The sequence below is a fragment of the Pseudopipra pipra genome, chromosome 18 (assembly GCF_036250125.1).
Source record: "Pseudopipra pipra isolate bDixPip1 chromosome 18, bDixPip1.hap1, whole genome shotgun sequence".
NCBI lineage: Eukaryota > Metazoa > Chordata > Aves > Passeriformes > Pipridae > Pseudopipra > Pseudopipra pipra.
Window position 1 is genome coordinate 4,138,982 of NC_087566.1, and position 17,878 is coordinate 4,156,859.

Below are 17,878 nucleotides of genomic sequence, written 5' to 3' on the forward strand. Positions count from 1 at the left end.
AACAACATATCAAGCCAGCTTCTTCCTTCTCCATCTGTTTCTAGTTTCTCAGAGCCCTCTTGCAGATCCTTGGGTTCTGCTCCATGTTTGGGTACAGTTCATTCCCGTGAGGAACAGGAGTGAGCAGCCCCTGCCCCAGGAGCTCACCCGCACCTCCCTAAAGCCTCTGCCAGCACAACTGGTACCAAGGGCGGGGGGCGGCTTTGGCACAGGACCTTGGCAGGGCTGGAAAACAGGGGCAGATACCATCCCTCAGAGGGGGGCCCTGCGTTCCAAGCCAACATTACCTCCTGTCCTGCAGCTCCTGACCGGGAACGGCGCCGGGCAGCGGAAGGGCTCCCTCAGAGCGGGGAGCGGCCGAGCAGCTCAATCCCCTCACGCAGCCGTGCCCCGGGGGCAGCTGTGCTGTGGCTACCGCGTGGGCAGCCCGGCGCCAGGGTGAGGGGGCGGGAAGGACACCCTGACGAGCCCCGTGAGGGCGGGAGAGGTGCCCTGGGGAGCCCCTGGAGTATGAGGGAGTGTGGGAAGGTCGCCCTGAGGAGCTCTTGGAGCGTGAGGGAGTGTGGGAAGGTCGCCCTGAGGAGCCCCGGGAGGGTGAGGGAGGGCGTGAGGGTCACCCTGAGGAGCCCTGCGAGGGCGGGAGAGGTACCCTGAGGAGCCCCCAGGACGGTGAGGGAGGCAGGGTCGCCCTGAGGAGCCCCGGAAGGGCAGGAGGGTCGCCCTGAGGAGCTCCGGGAGGGTGACAGAGTGGGAAGGGCGCCCTGAGGCGCCCCTGGAGTGTGAAGGAGTGCAGGAGGGTCGCCCTGAGGAGCCCGTGGAGGGTGAAGGAGTGCGGGAGGGTCGCTCTAAGGAGCCCCTCGAGTGTGGAGGAAACAGGACAGTCGCACCGCGGAGCCGCAGCCCCACCCTCAGCCCGCGGGTACCTGAGGGGCGGGGCGGGGCTGCACGCGGGACGCACCTGCTCGCGGTCTCGCGCGCCCCGCCCCGCCCCCGCCGCTTCCAAGGGCCAATCAGCGAAGGCGGGGGCGCCACGCGCGCCCCAGCGAGCCGTGGGCAGAGGGGGCGGGGCGTGAGGGGAGGTGGGGAGGCCCCGCCCCTCCCCGGCTTTCCTCCCGACCCTGTGTCGTCGCAGCGCGGTGGGAAGCAGCGGGTTGATGTAAGGCGTTTATTGAGGTGGTTTTTAAGTCCTGCGGCCGCCCTGAGGGGCAGGAGGGAGACTATTGGCAGTATTTCTTTTTATCCAGATCCTTGTGTTCGGGGTTGTAGGGCGTGTTGGCGAAGCACATGGCAGCGGTGCGGTCGCAGTTGCAGATGAACGAGGAGCACTCGTCGTTCTTGCCTGGAGGAGAGAGAGGAGCGCTCAGACCCCGCAGCTCCTTCGCCAGGCACTGCGGTGGCTCAGGCTGGCATTTCTGCTGTCAGGGTGTACCCGTTTCACTGCTGCCATCGTTTTGGGGTGCACAGGATTCTCCCCACTAAACCCTCTGCATCCAAAGCTGTGTGCTCCAGCCCGGCCATCTCTGGCCCCTTCCTCCCTCCCCTCCTGCAGTGCTGTTTGCCGGCCTCTCTGCTCTTTACCTCGGTTCCAGAGCTCTATAAAGGTTTCACCGTTCATCAGAGGTGTCCGGCAAAAGCCGTGTAACACTGCCCAGTTAACATGCTGATCTCTTGGGTAGTGCCATTAAAAGGGATCCCAGAAAAGTACCACAGGGACTCAGTCCCCTGAAGAGGAGACAGGCTTCCCTGTGATACCATATATCTTCATAAACTTTAAATTGTGGGCTATATGGAGAATATTCGCTCCAGTGCCTGTGTGAGGTGTCCCTTTTCTGACAACCAGCCCCCCGTCTTCCTGCCACAGAAGTGTGAGTGTAACACAGAGCCCTGTTCCTTCCAAAGAGAGAAGGGAGAACATTTGGAGTCATGTGGAAGTGGACGTACTGCTACATGTAATCTCCCCGCTGGAGCAGCTGTACTTGTAGGACTTGGTGTAGGGGTTGTCCAGGAGGAATCTGCATGAGTCCAATTTCTTTGCCTCTCCGTAGCAGTTATCGTGTACCTGGCAGCACCTGGGAAACAAGGAGAAAAAGGTCAGAAGCTACCAGAAATACAGCTGACCTGTAAGACACACAAATATACTATGGTTACTTTGACAAGGCACTGAACAAAAAAAAACCCCAAAATCAAAAAGATACCCAGTGACAAGAGAGCAGCCCCAAAGGGACACGGCTGTGCCAGCTCATGGTCTGAGAGGTGTGTGGTACACGTGTACTTACTGGAGATGATCTCAATTGTCTATTGGGCACAGAGAAAGCAAAAGCCAGTGTTTACCCGATACACCCCCTCAGTGGTGCTGAGAGCTCACAGCCAACACAAAGCACGGTGTCTTGGCTGTCAGACTTGTGTGATCTCTAAACTGTCCAAGTCGTTTCCCAGCATTTTCCAGCTCAGCCCTGCATGTGTTGATGGCTGTGCACTGGGCAGAGTGTGCAGAGCTGCGCCCAGGCTGCTGGCACAACACTGCTGGAAAAAATGCTGGAATGAGCGTGCTGTGCTGCCATAGGAAGGAAAAGAGAGTTGCTGGGATTATATTTTATCTTAGTAATAAGGCACTGAGGTGTGATACTGCACATCCTTGTTCCTTTGAATCCATCTGTGAGAGGAAGCTTCGTTCACAGCAGCTGGTGGGTTTGTGAGTGTTTATAGGCAGGGCCAGCTGAGATGAAGCTGGGGTGCAGAACCAGGAAAGCACAAGCAAGGAAAGAGGTTTGTAAAAGCAGGGTGTTATAAACCTGTCGAGCTCATCAACTGGAGTGCCGCTGCCTCCCAAGCCGCAGTAGCAGCCGTAGCCGTTGAAGTCCAGCAGCGGGTGGCTGTCAGGCAGGGTGCACTTGATCAACTTGCGGAACAGCCACATGGCCCGGGGAGAGACATCATCAGCGCTGGCTGCGCCCACTGAGGAGAGACACAGAGGTTAGAGTCAGGCTGACTGTTACCAAGTCCGGGGGTGAGGGCACCTACGCACCCGACAACAGGAAAAGCAGGGTCAGGAACTTCATTCTTGCAGGACTTGACAGAGAGACTGGCGATAAAGGGAATTGGTGTCTCTTTATACGACAAGCTCACCTTGACATGGGTATGAGATAAACCAGCCAGTATTTACGTTACTAAATGTAGACTTCTTCCATCGGAGACTGTGAGTGGGAGGTTGTGGCGTGACCAATTGAAGGCCAATTGAGTGAACTCTATGGAAGCTGGGAAGGCAAATATTTGCTCTCTAAATTTTTGCTATTAAATTCTTGTAGTGATGCTATTAGAAGTCAGCCTGAAAGACCTGGATGTTTTTAAGGTCCCTCTGCTGAAAAATAGTAGCAGTATGGTAGTTAAGTTGGAATTTGCTGGCACACTAATAACCACCTGTCACTAATACCTGCATCCTCTTTTTATAGTAACCCAGTTATCATTAATCATATATCTCTCCATGGATTCTCCTGGCCTAATTCAGAGAATAAGGTTCAAGTTGTCCACTCACCTCAAATAACCATTTGGCATGAGCTGAACCAAAAAAAAATTCGAGCTGTTCTTTACTTCAAAACCACAGAGGAGAAGGAGGTACTACTAGGCAAGAAACAGGAGCCAAGTGACCTGGAAAGTGTCTGTATCTGAGTTAACAAGTAGTGTCTGTTTTTATGTGGCCTTAAGGGATTTACAGTGGAAATGAACTGGGCTTAGAAGTATCAACATACACAGCAGACTTCATTACCTTAGAGAGAGCAGTTTGTCCTTCTCCAGCACCAATGCAGAACCCAGTTAGGCCCTTTGGTTCTCTATGCCAAGGGATGAGGTGAGTTGGGAACCTTGAATGAAGTTCAAGAAATGGGTAAGAAAAAGCTTCCTAGAATCAGCCAGGGGTAAGTCCAAAACACTGAACTCCCTATTTAGGCCCCAGTGTTCTGACAGAGCACTGGACAAACATTAAAGGCTGACATAAAGGACAGTCCCTACCACAGTTAGCTCAGAAAAAATAATTTAATCTTTTGTTGATAGATCAATCTGCTGACTTTCCCTTCAATATCCACTGAAGTGTTCCCTCTCTTCTCTGATACTTTGATCACCTTTACTCTTTTTTTTTTAGAATTATTATTTATCTGTTCTCTTATCTATGAAACTCCAGCTCCTTTTTCTGCAATTGTTGGTATTTGATGTATTACTTAACGTTTCCCAGAAAACTTCCAGAAAACCGGCCTCTTCAAGTCATAAATCAAAAATGTCTCATGGTGATTTTCATAACGTTTTAATTCAACAAGAGGATCACCATGTGTGGGAAAGCAAGCATTTGCACATTACAAGAGTGCCTCATGAGAAAAATCCCAGCAGGGTAAAGATTTTTCCACCCATGCTATGTTTGGTTTCCCCCAACCTGTGCTGTATACAAAGCAGTACACTCAGTTCACTCAGTACACTCATGAGCACATGCCAGCTTACAGCTGGTTCCAACTTACAGACTTGAACCTTAAATTATTTTTAAGACTGCTTTTCCTAGACTTGCTCAGGGTTCCTTATTTCACACATAGAATTCTCCTTTCTCTTGTAGCACTGTCTGTTAAAGACTTCTCATCTCATTTTACTTTCTCAGATCTAGCTTACTTGGCTCACCATAGTCATTGAACCCAGGGCATGAGCCAAACTTCTAAGCACCACATTATCTCCTCCTTTTTTTGAACCTATAAATACTTATACAAAACCTCTGTAATGCAGAGGAGAGACACAATCTCTACTAAACCCAGACCTGCCTCACATTATAAACTGGGCCACTGCCAGTGGGAGCAGAAGAGCTGAGCCTGGGGCTTTTATCCTAATGGCAGGATGCGACTCCTGCCAGGTCCAAGTTCACCTGAAACCTCTCCCATTGGAAAACCCTCCCACCCCCAAATGATGACAGAGGAGGACAGTTTTCAAATAATTTATTAGGAATTTAAAACTGAAATCTGGAAAAAGGGTTACAGGTGTGGAGAGAACAAACACTGGAGTGTAATAACTTACTGGCTTAAAAACACAGCTTTATTTTTCTTTTAAAAAAAATGCCCACCCTGAAACCGGAGCCCCAGCCTCCAGGCAGTGGCAGCAGTGGCCAGAGAGTGACTCACAGCCCAGCAGCAGCACAGCTGGCCCGGGATGTCTGGAGGGGGCACGGAAGCAGTTCAGCGCGTATACCAAGAGGGAGGAAAGCGCTGTCCGCAGACCCAAATTTGAAGTATATAGAATAAAAATAAACCCAATAAAATGCAGCTCTTCTTTAATTAGGAAATATTTAAAAAAACAGACATACAGACTCTTGTCTCAGTAACAAAAATTATTGCTTTGTGTTTTCAGTACTGATCTGTTAAAGTACCTTCTTACCTAAACAGAACTCTCCAAACGCATCGCCCAGGTCAGGACAAGCTCCAGCAAACAGGGGAGAGATGGAAAAGGGCCCTGTGGGTGCCATGACCCTCCCGGTCCTTTCTTAAATGCCCCTCTCCCTTACAGGGGCTCAGTTTGGGGGAAAAGAGGGAATGATTTTTAAAACTTAAGATGAAGCTGTTATTTCCCTGGGAAAAGAGTTTGGCTGCATCTTAATAAAAGGCTTAATCACCCCCCTTAACAAGGTCTTTGGTTCACTGAAATCCAGACCCAAACCTGCCCCATGTATTCCTGCTGGAGGCCTCCCCTAGCAGAGTGCTGGTTAGCAGGGGCCTGGACCATACCAGGGGAAGCCCCAGTAGGTTCTGGAGAAGGGACCGGATCACCCCCGCACAGGACAACGGACAAATTCCCACAGTCTTCAGAACACAGAGTAAAGCAAACGGGAAGCTGCAATTCTATAATTCGTATAATCCCTGAGAAGCCCTTAACCCGCCCCAAAATCACCACCCTAATGCTTTTCTCCCCTGTTAATGAGTCCCCATCCCAGCGCCCTGCCCTTCAGAGAACGACCACCCAAATCTCCCCCTGGCTGACACCCCTTCCGACACCCTCGCCTCCGGAGGAGGATCCCCCTTCCCAGGAAATCTTGACGCAAGCGATAATGTTTGGAGAGTGAATTCCTTTCAAAGTAACCAAGACAAGCAACGGCGGCAAAGCCCTTTCCCTAAGCCAGCCCAGAGCCGGCCCTACGGAGCCCAGGAATGGAGTCTGTACATCGAGCAATTGGAAGCAGCTTTAACCCGCTCAGCAAAACAGCCGATGGCCGGTACATTTCACCCCCGCCCGCCCCCCCCCACCCCCCTGTCATCTCATCAGAGGTCTTAAAATCTTAAATCTTACAGTAAAAGGTGTACAAAAAAAGAACGGAGTCCTGTCAGGATTCTGCTGGAGAGAGTATTGCTCACGCTGCGGCTCCAAGTCCAGGACCTGGAGCTGCTCCTTGGAGCCAGGCTGCAGGCGGCAGCCAGGTTCAGCTCGCGATATTTACATATTATACAGGAGGAAAAAGAAAACCCCACGTAAAACTAAACCTAGGAAAAAAAAAAAAAATCTTTCAGCTGTAAGGATAGTGTTTTTCACTTAGCAAAATATACATTTGTTTTGTTCCATAGCGATGTCCAATGTTTTCGGATCCTTGGAGTTTCACACTTTTCAAAGCCTCACATTTACAAAACAGAAACAATTAAAAACAGTTTCTTTAAAAAAAATAGAAATACAGCAGTTCCTCTCAGCCTTTGCTCTCTCTGTGTCTCTTTCTTCCCTTCAGAACTGCATTCTTGTTACATACCGTGCTTTAAAAACACTGACGACAACAACAACAGAGTTGAAAATATTCAAAACAGTTTCAAAGCCAAATAAAAATACTCCTCAATGAAACCTACCTAACACAATCACAAAGCCAATTCATAAAATATGTCTACTAGCTCGGGAAAGAGCAAACAACAAAAAGAAGGGGCAGCCCCAAAAAAAAAAAGATAAAAAAATAAAATAAAAAAATAAAAACTAACAGCTAATAAAATAAATAAAAGAAGAATCAGTGGGCTGGGGGCAGGGAGGGGGGAAGCGTAAACCGTCGGTGGTTAGTAAGAAAGCGAGATGATCTCCTCGGGTTCAGTCCAGTGTGGTCTGGTCAAAGGGAGAGATCGGGGCAGGGCGGCAGGAGCCTGGCAGCCAGCCGGCAGTGTGCAGTTTGATTCAAGAGAAAGGTAACCTTGGCTCATCCCCCGAGGCTCACCAGATCCTCCAGCCGCTTGCTGTCCTCGGTTAGGTCACTGGGGAATCTGTGGGACAGCAGGGGAGGGAAGGGACAGGATCTAGAACAACCACAGCTTTTCTCTTGGGGTTTTCTTCCAGTGTGATCTGACAGAAACACTCGGTACCCAAACCGTGCCTCAACACATGCTCTGCCCCTCGCTGGCACAGGGATGGGGCGTGGCAGGGATGTTTCCATCTTTAATAGGACCCTGGGAAACAGGGTCCCATGCACCATGTGGCCTGCCCAGGGCTGTCACACTCCTGACCCCTGGAAGGGCTGGGACATAGCAGGGTCCAGTCATTTCTCCAGCACCCACCTCAGTGCAGCCCCACCAGGCTGCCACAGGCTCCTGCCTGGACACTGTTCCCTGCAAGTTTCTGCCCTCCTTTTTTAAAAGCTGGTTGTTGCTTGGTTGTTGGGTTTTTTTAATTTTTATTTTAAGCCAGCTCACTTCAGTTACATTTGCAAAGCAAACAACAACCACTCACCAGTTCCCTCTCTGGCCCATCTGAGGACCAGAAACAGAACTGATCAGATTTTCCTTCTACCCTTCTCCCAGGCAGGAGATGAAAAACCTTGCTCCTCAGAGACTGATCTCAGCAGCAGTGAGAACAACCAGCTGCATGGCAGAGGCTTCCCCAGCCACACAGGTGAGCCAAGCTTATCTCTCAGGATCACCACTGGGTTGTGACTCTGGCCAACCCTTTCCTCTTCCTGTCAATGCTCCATTTCCTTCCTCTTATTGCCCAGACACAAAGTCACCTCTCCACAACACTCCCAGCCCCAGGCTGGCCACAGGACTGGGTCAGGCTGGTGAGCCTCACAGCAGCATCCACAGCTTCAGCCAAGAGCCCAAGCACAGGGCCAGCTCAGAACCTTACTCCTCTCTCTTATTTCCCACTCCTGTTCAAAGTTCTCTTACCTCCTGCCTTCTTGGTCCCCAGCTTCAGTGATACCCATTGGTAAAAGCTGTTGCAATCAAGGGACCCTGTGAAGAAAGAGTTAAAACCCCACTCTTAAACAAAAGAAAAGTGAAGGAGAACTACTACCACAACAAATTCAGTCATGGCTCAGATGCTGGGAAAGCTGGTTTCAGTTGGAGGTGGCAGGTCTAAAGAGCACATCACCCTGCACATCACAGTGTGTCAGGGCCAAGACAGGCTCTTGCAAAGCCTGAGCCAGATCAGAGAAAGGTCTGGAAATCAGGACCTTGAGTGGTGATCAGGAAGACCCAGCAGAGACCAGGGATGGGGGTTCCAAGTGAGCTGCTGCACTCTGCACTGGCTGCCTGTGGTCTGGGGCTCAGCCAATGCTGCAGTGGGTGGCATTTCTTGAACAGAAATCAGGCTGTGGGCTGAGGGGGCTGCCCGCTGCTGCTCACCTCCATCACCTTGTGGAGACACAGCCCCTTCCCCTGGCCGTGCCACTCTCCACCTCCCTCCCCCCACAGAGCCAACAGGGAGTACTGAGCCCTAGGGCAGACAGGGAACACTCACCCCTAGGCTGTGCCCGAAGCCGGTGCTCGGGGCTGGACTGGCAGCGCTGATGTAACTGCTGACCCCTGAGTCCTGGTTGGCGGCTCCATAAAGCTCTGCCATCGGCCCGGGGCTGGTGGTGCCCAGGAATCCACCGGTGCGACTGGGGGTGGAACCTACAGCAGGCAGCAAAACTACGTAGTGAAGATCCCAAAAATGCAACCCCGTCCCACCCCCCTCCCGTGGCCCCTGGCAAAGCTCCGTGACAGGACCCCGCCCTGGGGAGGCCAGTGGCAGTTACCTGTCCCTCGCACCACGGCCGCCGCAGCCGCTGCTGCCGCCATCGGTCCATACGCAGTGAGGGGGATCGCTGGAAAAGAAGGAACAGGCATCTCAGGGGCATGGGAAACTCCTCGACAGAAGCCTTCATTTCCTGCTGCAAAATACTGGGCCCACACGTACATATGGCCTTAGTGCACCACAGGGGACAACAAAGGATGACAACCGGGAAGTGCACAGCCCTGCATTTATCTGTGTCCTTTTGCACAGCCAATGTCCAGGGGAATGCACGAGCCATGCTCTGCCAAGCCCACACCCCAGAGCAGCCAAGGGCACGACATGGAAGAGCTGAACCAGAAGTGGGCAATTTCAGATATATCCTGCCACTACTTAGCTTGCAAGATGCAGTTAATCTGAAGCTACAGATCCAGATTTTGGCAGTAAATGTGGAGAAACGCAGCAGCTCAGGGACAGCAGCTGAAGCTCAACGTCCTGAGGCTCAACTCCTCCTCTGTCTCTTGGTAGTATTCTTGAATAACATTTTAATAGCCTCTTTCTCCCTGTGTCTCTGCTTAAGATGCACCATCCTCCCCACGCTGAATTTTGCTCCTGAATTGCTCAAACCCTCATTGTTCATTGTAGAAAAGAAGGAAACATATACCTAGGGAGCAGGAACTAGAAATGGCTTAATTAAAACAGTAAGTCTTAATTTATATGTAGCAGTTCTAATTCCCAACTCTACTGCCACAGGCATCCAGCCCTCAGGGCAGGAGGCATCTAGCCAGTATGTTTCTCTTTGCCCTTAAAATGACTGGGTCAGCATTTCATGCTTGAATGTGAAATTCACTGTGATTCTGTTTAGAGCACCATAAAAAGAGGTCAGAACAAATCAATCGCGTTAAGGCTGAAACCCAGACTAGCTTATGAGGGAATATTTAGTAGCAGGCACCAGCCTGTTTCAAGCAAACGTCATATGAGGCTTCTATCTGGGTTAGCCGCTCATTACAGGCCCTGGGCCAACGAAGGCATGTTGCTGCTTCACATCACCCCCAAAGATGCTGTTCTGGGAAAGAAAGGCTGCTGGTAGACACCCTCCTGCCCCATCACTGCTGCAAGTCCCTAACTCATGAATGAATGCGGTTTTATTGAGAAAGGAGGTGAGGTCTTCTTAAAACTCCAGGTTTTTTTCCAGGAGAAACCCTCCTTGCCTTTGCAATCTTATCTGCTGAGACACCAGGTTCGTGCTGTGGTGACAAAGCACCTGCCTGCTCACAGCCTGGGTGCTGGAGCAACCATCCCTGCCTGTGCCATCCCCTCCTCTCGTCTCCCCTTGCCAAGCCCATGGAGCACAGCCCATGTGTGCCGCAGCCACTCCAAGGCACGAGGGCCCTCGAGCGCTGCACTGCTCGCTGGGCCTTTGTGGGAGCGGAGGGGCCCTGCCCTCCACGGGGCCAACTCCAGCCTATACATGGGAATGGCAGCCCGTGGCCCAGCCAAGCGGCTGCACAGGGCCTGTTTAACAGGAGGTAAGCGTAGCGGGGAGGGAAGAATGCCACGATCCCCAGCTGGTACTTCAGTGAGACACTCAGGACTGGAAGCTAACGTGGCACCCAGCCAGGACACCAGCATTAATAACTTCTTGTTGTACAGAGCCCCAGCCACTGGTGACAGCCAGGCCTCAGGCAGGTCACCTCTGCTAGGAAAAGGCACAGGGCAGCCAGGGGTGGACACGGAGGGAAAAACATTTCTGCCAAATCACCAATGTTCCCTTACAAATTTTACGGGTTTTGCTGAAAAACATACATGTAAATAAACAACTGGACCCACATCTCCTTTGTTTGGCAATGAGAAGGTTCAGAGGTGCTTATGCAGCTGCATACATGGTGTCAGGGAGGGGTTTTGTTAAGAGGGAGACAAGATTTAGTCTCCCTTTATCACCATCAGGGAAATTTGTTCATCGGTGGCTGCCAACCTGAGCATCCCCAGGAACTTGAGGATCACAAAGTTCTGTGCCACAGAAACTCCCTTTCAAGCCTGTTTGTATTGCTAATTTCAGGAGAGCTTCCCAGGAAGTTTTCCCACACCCTTTTATGGAGAAATTCAAACCCTGAAACAGGTGGGGGCAAGGAAGCGCTTGGGAGAAGGAACACCAGGGAAATGAGATGGCACACGGGGAGCAGGGTGCTACACAAAGCTGCTTTTCTACGACAAAAACCATGGACAGGACAGAGCTGGGGAAAACATGGCCATGAAAGGGAGAGTAGACAGAAGGAACATCATGTAGAGAGAACACACTGCACACACCCCAGGGGCTGAGGATCCAGGGAGTATTTGCACTATGAGGACACTGAAAATGGTCCTCTGCTCTCACTTTGTTCCACGGCTCCCTGTGAGCACTGCAGGACTCTGCAGAGTCCCACCACACTCACTTCTCCCTGGGAAGCCTGTGTCGGAGTAGTCAGGGAAAGCAAGGAAAGCATTCCCTGCAGCTCCTCCTGCCCAGGGAAGTGGGATTGGAATAACTAGGAATAGCCCCCACACCCTCTCCCTTCTCCCAGCACTCCAAATCTTATCCTTGCAGCAGTTCAGGTTAAAACAATTTGTAGACCTGTGGCAGTAACCCTGCTCTCTGCAGTTTTCCATATCTGGTTTACACTCAGCCTGGGGTGAGGAGCTAAAAACAAAGCAAGCAGCAGGAAAGGACCTGCATGGCCCTTTTTACAGGCAATACCCATGGCTCTGATTGCCCCTCCATCTTTCCAGCCCCAGCTTTGGATGGAGCTCATTCAGATGAAAGAGGAAATAAGGAACGTTTCCAGTCTGAACTGCGCCAGGCTGTGGAGCAGCAACACCGCTGGAACAGCACAAAGCCCCCTTCTCCCCTTCCAGCTTGTGAGTTTAGGAAACGAGCGGGACTGACCTGTGAGCTCGGGGAGGACGGGGGCACTCGGGAGAGGGGTCCGCTCTACACGGAACTCTAAAAACGAAATGCAAGACAGCTTAGGAACTCATCACACGCCCCGAGGGAGGCCCCGCAGAGACACAGCAGCCGGGGTCTGCTGGGGGAGCAGCCTGCAGCCAGACTGAGACCAGGCCAGAGTCTTCTTTAAACTGATTTATAACTGGTGCTGAAAGGTGCTGCACTCCTGCCCTGAAGGCTGAAAGGATCCATTTATCCTTAGAATAAATGTGGCCAGGGCAGGGTGAGTGCAAGCTTCACTGTGCAGCCTCAGGTCTGCCCTGGAGCACAGCTCTGTGACCCGGCCAATCCGACCTCTTGGTGGCAATGCCAGCGGGTGCTCTCTACGTGCCACGCTCAGCCTGGCATGGGTTTACAATGAGGCACTTGAAGCCACTACAGCTGGATTCACGGAGAGCTTCCAGACAGCCAGGAGGCAACAGCAACTTTCAGCCATAGTCAGCCTGGGCTCGCCTCAGGCAAAGGGGAAACCTCCCATTCCCAGCCCCTAATATCAAAACTTCATATATCAACCATCACACTGAGGGATGGAGTAAGGAAGGGATGCTCAGAGTTGCCACTTCTCTGAAAAACAGCAATATGAGTCTATCCATTGAGTGTGCTCTGCCTCGTTCCCCTGCCTGACAGAGAGCGGGAGGGAGGGGAGGCCCCACAAAGCTCTGAGCAGCTGCAGCACAGCAGGTTCCACCCATTGATCGTGGAGTCCATGTTCTGAGCACATGGCAGGGTTGGGAGCTTGAAACCACCCAGTTTGCAGGGGATCTGCAGCCCTCTGGCCCAGCAGATGCTTTGTGGAGGCTGTGAGTGGTCCAGGTGCTGTTCAGAACACAAGTGCAGCGCTGCAGGCGCCTGCGTTTCAGGTGCCCAGGAGTTCCCTGGCACATGGGGTTTAACATTCTGTGCTACTTTCAGAGCGGTGGCAACTCTGGTAAAGAGAGACAGACACACACAAAGGCGGTGAGACAGGCAGAGCTGCGGGGCCCTTCTGTGTCACAGCAGCAGCCCTACAGAGGAGTTCAGCACAAAGGGCGTCAGAGCAGCCTTGGGCTTTTCCTGCCACTGCAGTGTGAGGATAATCCTAATGAAGGACAGGCTGTTCCCACCTATTCCAGGGCTTCTCCCCTCCCCCTTCCACATCCGTCTCCAATTTAAAGAAAGACCAAACAGGGGAAAGGGTGAAAGGGGCAGAGCCTGGGTCATGGATCATGCCAGGGGCACCCGTCACCTGAAGGCAGAACAAAAAAACAGCAGGGAGCTCCACTCACCAGGGAACTGGTAAGTGTAGCCAGGTGCAATGCCAGTGTAACTTCGACTCGCATAGGTGGCAGCTTGGAAGCCTGGATAACCTGGGGAAGAGAAAAGGGCTCTGTTAGTGCAAGCTGGCAGGGTCTGTGCCCTCAGTGCCTGGCTGCTCACGAGCAGCATGAGCATCCTTTGGCTCTAGAAAGCAGAAACAAGGAGAACAGCAGAAACCCCAGGAGAGTTCTGGGCAGAGCACACAACACGTGCGAGCCTGCAGAGGAGTTCTAGCAGGCCTCTTTAATTTTTCCTCGCTCCAAACATGTAAGGACATGGAGGTTTCCTTCTCGAACTCACAGCTTTGCAGGCCAAGGCTTTGTGATGCATCAGCTGGATTTACAAAGGGGAGATCAGGGAGGAAGGGGCATTTGAACGGCTGAATAGCTCTGAGTCACTTTTGCACCAGAAGTGCTGGGGAATGCAGGCAGAGCTTCTGCCCAGCTCCAGGCGGGAGGGCAGCTCCTGCCGTTCCCGGGGAAGCTGACCACCTATCCAGAACAAGCCTCTGAGAATGCAGGGCACTGACTCAGAGATGAATATTTGATTTGAGATCTCCAAAGACATGAACATGTGGATTTCCCAGTGACTCAGCTTGGGCCTCGCCACTTTAAAATTCAGATGGCTCAGAAAAGGCAAAACCCAAAACCACAGGCTGGAGATTTATTTTCCTTCAATAAGTCAAGTGAAAACATTAGGGAAAAAATGCCCTTTTGGGGGTTTTGTTTCAGTGACTAACTGCTACTCAGCAGGCTTAGCACTGAGAGCCAGGCTGAGTACACCCTGCCCAGCAACACCAGTGATGATCCTGAGCAAACAGTGCTCTTGGGTCAGCTCAGGCCTGGCTCAAATGAATGTGGGAAAAGAGAGAAGCCAGGAACAGCACCCGTGCTGGAAGGATCATAACTGACTCTCAGATCCAGGCATGAGGGTTTGTAGACCTGGAAGTGCAGGCTACCGTTGACTTTTTTTATCCTTTTTTAATCTTTTCTCTGAACACATTTGCCTTGGAAGCACTGACAGACATGAAACCCAGCCTGCTTGTCACCAATTTCTCCTTACAAGATAGTCCCACAATAAATGTATAGCTTTCCCTGCAATACCAGATAATTCCTGTATCTGAGAGGGAGGGAACAGAGCGAGACAAAACTGAACTAGAACTTAAAGGGCATTTTCACAGTCCTTAAATGGCAGTGGAGACATTTATACAGACCACTGTTTCAAGTGGAAGTTGAGGGGCTCTTTAATCAACTAATTAATCAGAAAACCTGCAGAAGAGTGGGAGGAAGATGCCTGGGCACAGATTACTCCACACTCAGCTCTGTGGTTACATCCTATTCCACGAGAGGCATTAAGGAATTACAGTCCATGTGCTACGGCACTGTGGGACCCTTGAGGAGCTGCCGAGGAGCAGAGCTGGGCCGGGCCAGGCCGGGCCGGCTGTCGCAGGGCAGAGGTGACGCGTTTGCAGTTTTTCCAGGTGCCACCAGAGGGCAAGTCGCGATCGCAAACAGGTCCCGGCGCCCCCGCAGCGCCCCCGGCCCCGCACGGGGAGCGCTGCCCTTGGCCGCCCCGCCGCTCCCGGAATAAACCTCTAAGCTGCTGCCTGGCACGGCCGGGAGAGGGGGGAGAGCTGGGGAGCTGTCCGGGGGCTTACCCAGCATGCCGATCCCCAGCATGAAGGCATCCATCCCGTAAGGCATGACTCGGGACCGCCCTCGTGCCGAGCCCGTTGGGGACATCACCTCCTTCGGCTGAGCTTTTTTACACTCCACCTGCCACAAGAAAGTAAGGATCAGGCTTGGCTGTCCTGGGCACAGGACACTGCCACAGAGCACAGGCAGGCCAGGCAGGGCTGCCTGTCCCAGCTCCAGCCACCGCTGTCATCCCGCTCTGCTGCCCTTCCCTGCCATCCCTGTCTCCTGCCTGCTCACTGCCAGCCTTCCCTCGCCCTGCAGCCACCAGTGAGGAGCTCAAACACTGCTTTTCTCCTCCTGGTGCTGCCCCTGACATTCTGCCTGGCTCTGCACCAGGGCCTCAAAGACTAATTTTCATAATTTCTGAATAAAGGTAAAACCTGCCCCCTCCCAGGCCACCATGAGGTTTTGTGTGATTTCAGAACCTCCAAGCACGGCACAATTCCTTGTTACAGTTAGCTCTCCTCCCTGAGAACTCACTACTGTGCTGGTTCACCCCCACATGACAAGTTTCTTTCCCACACTGACTGCTGTGATTTTGGGGAAAAGACTCAATCCAACTCCCCACTGCAGAGAAAAATGATTTGGGAGCCAAGTTCCTCACACCCTGCCCCTGTGCCACTGCCCTGCTCTCTCCAGTACCTGTGTCCCTCCTTCTCCAGGTTCTGCCCCAGACACTCACCATCTTGTTGTTGATCTCATGGAAGTGGATTTCACACACTTTTTCCACGATGTCTTCACTTTCAAATGTGACAAACCCAAACCCTGGAGAAAAGGCAAAACTCCTTGATCAGGTCAGAGCTCTCACAGTTTGCACCCGCTACCCACAGCCTTTTATTGGCAGGAGAGGAGGACAGTACAATCAGCCCTTTCTAAAACAGCTGTCACTCATCTTCCCTCTCCAGCAAATCCTGCTTTTATGCACAAGAACAGGACTATCCCCTTACAGATTCTCCTTTCCTCCTCATCCTGTACTTCCCACCCTCTCTGAACCCAACAGCTCTCAAAACCAGATTTGGGTGTTTTTTAGACTCTGCTATTTGCAAGGCAAAGCACATGGCTGGTAACACTGGGGAGGATCCAGGCGGACGCTCACACAAAGAGTCGGTGGGGGAACCAACAGCTGCTTGCCAGGACATCACCATCCTCACTAAATGCACCCCACCAGCAGCAACACCCTGCAGTTCCCTCGGCAGGCACTGGCCATAAAGCCTCGTGTGAGCAGGCACATCTCAGCAGTGCAGCTGCACAGAGCGAGGCAGACACAGGCACAGCGATTTGCAAGGTTTCACCAAAGTGAGGTTCGTATCTGGGGTAAGGCAGGACAGCGTGTTCCTGGCCCCTGGCCCACGCTCACACCTCCTTTCTCTCACCAACCCCTCTGCTGACAGTTTTGGCAAAGCCCAGCTCGGGTGGGCAGACTGAACTCTCAGCTGACTGCAGCCGTTTCCGGAAAACTGAGGCAGGTGGGAGGATGTCTAAGCTTGCTGTACAAGCAAGCTGGGATTAAGCAGAGCTTTCTGCTTTCCAGAACTGGCCAATTCCATGGTGCTTTAAAATAACTTTTAAAAGCAGATGGGGATCCAATGCCCAGAACCCAACCTTTTCTCCATACTGCCAGAAGCATTTCTCCATAAACTCCTCTGTCTGTCTGTGCCCAGGTGGTTTCACACCATTGATTTCAAGACCCAGGAGCAGAGCAGCTCAGGAATGCAAGAGCAAAACCCTGATGCCAAAACCAGCCCTGAGCCACATCAGGCCCTCACTAGGCCTGCTGTGCCCTGGGCTGAGCCCCTCGCTGCCAACACAGTGGCTGGCAGCTCTCCCTGCTCCTTCCCAAACAACTCTTTAATTGGACCAGTGACTGGGTACCTCCCAGCAGGAACAGGGGTTAACACTTCTTCCCCTTTAAGATGAAGCTGGAACAACATCCAAGGCCTGGTAGTCGGAGTAGATTTAATGGCTTTAGAAAAAAGCAAAAACCTGAAGGGCACAGAGAGTGTTCCCTCGCTGCTCTTGGGGCAGAGGTGCTTGGAAGTGCTTCAAACAACACACACAACAGCAGCCAGCACAGGGCTGCTACTGGCACTGATTGGGAAGAGGCAGTTTGCAGGTTAAGTTGTGGCCAATAAATCTCCGAGTTGGATGCAAGTGTCGAGCCCTGCCATGCCACCAGGTAGTCGGTCTGAGGACTCACCAGGAAGGCAGAAGGCAAGGATGGCCATGGGTGGGCTGGGTCTGGATGGCACAAATAGTACAGCCTTGCTCCCATCCTGTAACCAGACTCCACCAGCAGAACTCGGGTAAGAAAAGGTGACCTGGGAGCACAAGCGGGCTCCGGGCCGAGGAAGGGGCGAGGAGCAGGCACTCTTCAGGCTCTCGTGTCAGCTTTCCTGGAGCTCAGATTACTCGGGACAAGGTAAGACACACACTGCAGGCTGGAGCCACGGAGGTGAGCGGGCAGGGGAGGGGGCCATCTCCTCTCACATATCTGCAACTCGGCGAGTTTACAGCACAGGAAACGCACTGGACAAAAGCTCTCTGTGCTGCAAGGGCCGCTGGTAAAGGATGCAGATGCAAAAGAATGGGGCGACTGGAGGCAAGATAAAGAGCAGCTGCGACCTGCATCCCCTGCTGCTGGGATACCGACCCCTCCCTAGGCCAGGCAGGAGGCAGACCCTCTGCAGTTCCCTCTCCTAAGGCCAGAAGGCTGCTCTCACCTCGGTGTCGGTTGGTTGTTTTGTCGAACATCAGCATCGCATCGTCCACCTGCAAAGAGAAGGGCTGCGATCAGATTATTGCTGCTGCCACAAGCGTTCTCCAACACAACTGTGCAGAGCTTCCTGGGCCTCCCCAAACCTGAAGGGATCAAGAGGAGACCTCCTGTCCCCTGTAAGGAAACATGGTACACACACACACACACACACAC

At 52.4% G+C, this 17,878-nt stretch overlaps 2 protein-coding genes across 6 annotated transcripts in view; both read right to left on the minus strand.

The window, feature by feature from the left end:
• Nucleotides 1-1,151: 1,151 nt before the first annotated feature.
• PLA2G1B (phospholipase A2 group IB) lies at nucleotides 1,152-4,868 on the minus strand. 2 transcript variants are annotated; one of them, XM_064675383.1, is made up of 4 exons: nucleotides 3,764-4,868; nucleotides 2,793-2,955; nucleotides 1,942-2,069; nucleotides 1,152-1,339 (listed from the first exon to the last, which is right to left on the minus strand). In XM_064675383.1, exons 2-4 carry the CDS (start codon nucleotides 2,915-2,917, stop codon nucleotides 1,218-1,220), a joined length of 375 nt encoding a protein of 124 aa, XP_064531453.1. In that variant the 5' UTR covers nucleotides 2,918-2,955; nucleotides 3,764-4,868; the 3' UTR covers nucleotides 1,152-1,217. The 2 variants fall into 2 exon arrangements, with proteins under 2 accessions (XP_064531453.1, XP_064531452.1); XM_064675382.1 differs by lacking the exon at nucleotides 3,764-4,868 and adding an exon at nucleotides 3,026-3,751.
• A 79-nt stretch (nucleotides 4,869-4,947) lies between these two features.
• The window catches only part of MSI1 (musashi RNA binding protein 1), a 30,175-nt gene continuing 17,244 nt past the window's right edge, over nucleotides 4,948-17,878 (minus strand). For 2 of the 4 annotated variants that reach the window (XM_064675370.1, XM_064675369.1), the window contains 9 exons: nucleotides 17,670-17,718; nucleotides 15,632-15,714; nucleotides 14,910-15,027; nucleotides 13,222-13,302; nucleotides 11,897-11,953; nucleotides 8,999-9,067; nucleotides 8,719-8,873; nucleotides 8,145-8,210; nucleotides 4,948-7,247 (listed from right to left, as the gene is read on the minus strand). In XM_064675370.1, coding sequence (XP_064531440.1) covers nucleotides 8,169-8,210; nucleotides 8,719-8,873; nucleotides 8,999-9,067; nucleotides 11,897-11,953; nucleotides 13,222-13,302; nucleotides 14,910-15,027; nucleotides 15,632-15,714; nucleotides 17,670-17,718 — 654 coding nt within the window. In that variant the 3' untranslated portion in view covers nucleotides 4,948-7,247; nucleotides 8,145-8,168. The remainder of the gene's footprint in view (nucleotides 7,248-8,144; nucleotides 8,211-8,718; nucleotides 8,874-8,998; nucleotides 9,068-11,896; nucleotides 11,954-13,221; nucleotides 13,303-14,909; nucleotides 15,028-15,631; nucleotides 15,715-17,669; nucleotides 17,719-17,878) is intronic. The other 2 variants (XM_064675368.1, XM_064675371.1) reach the window with 2 other exon arrangements.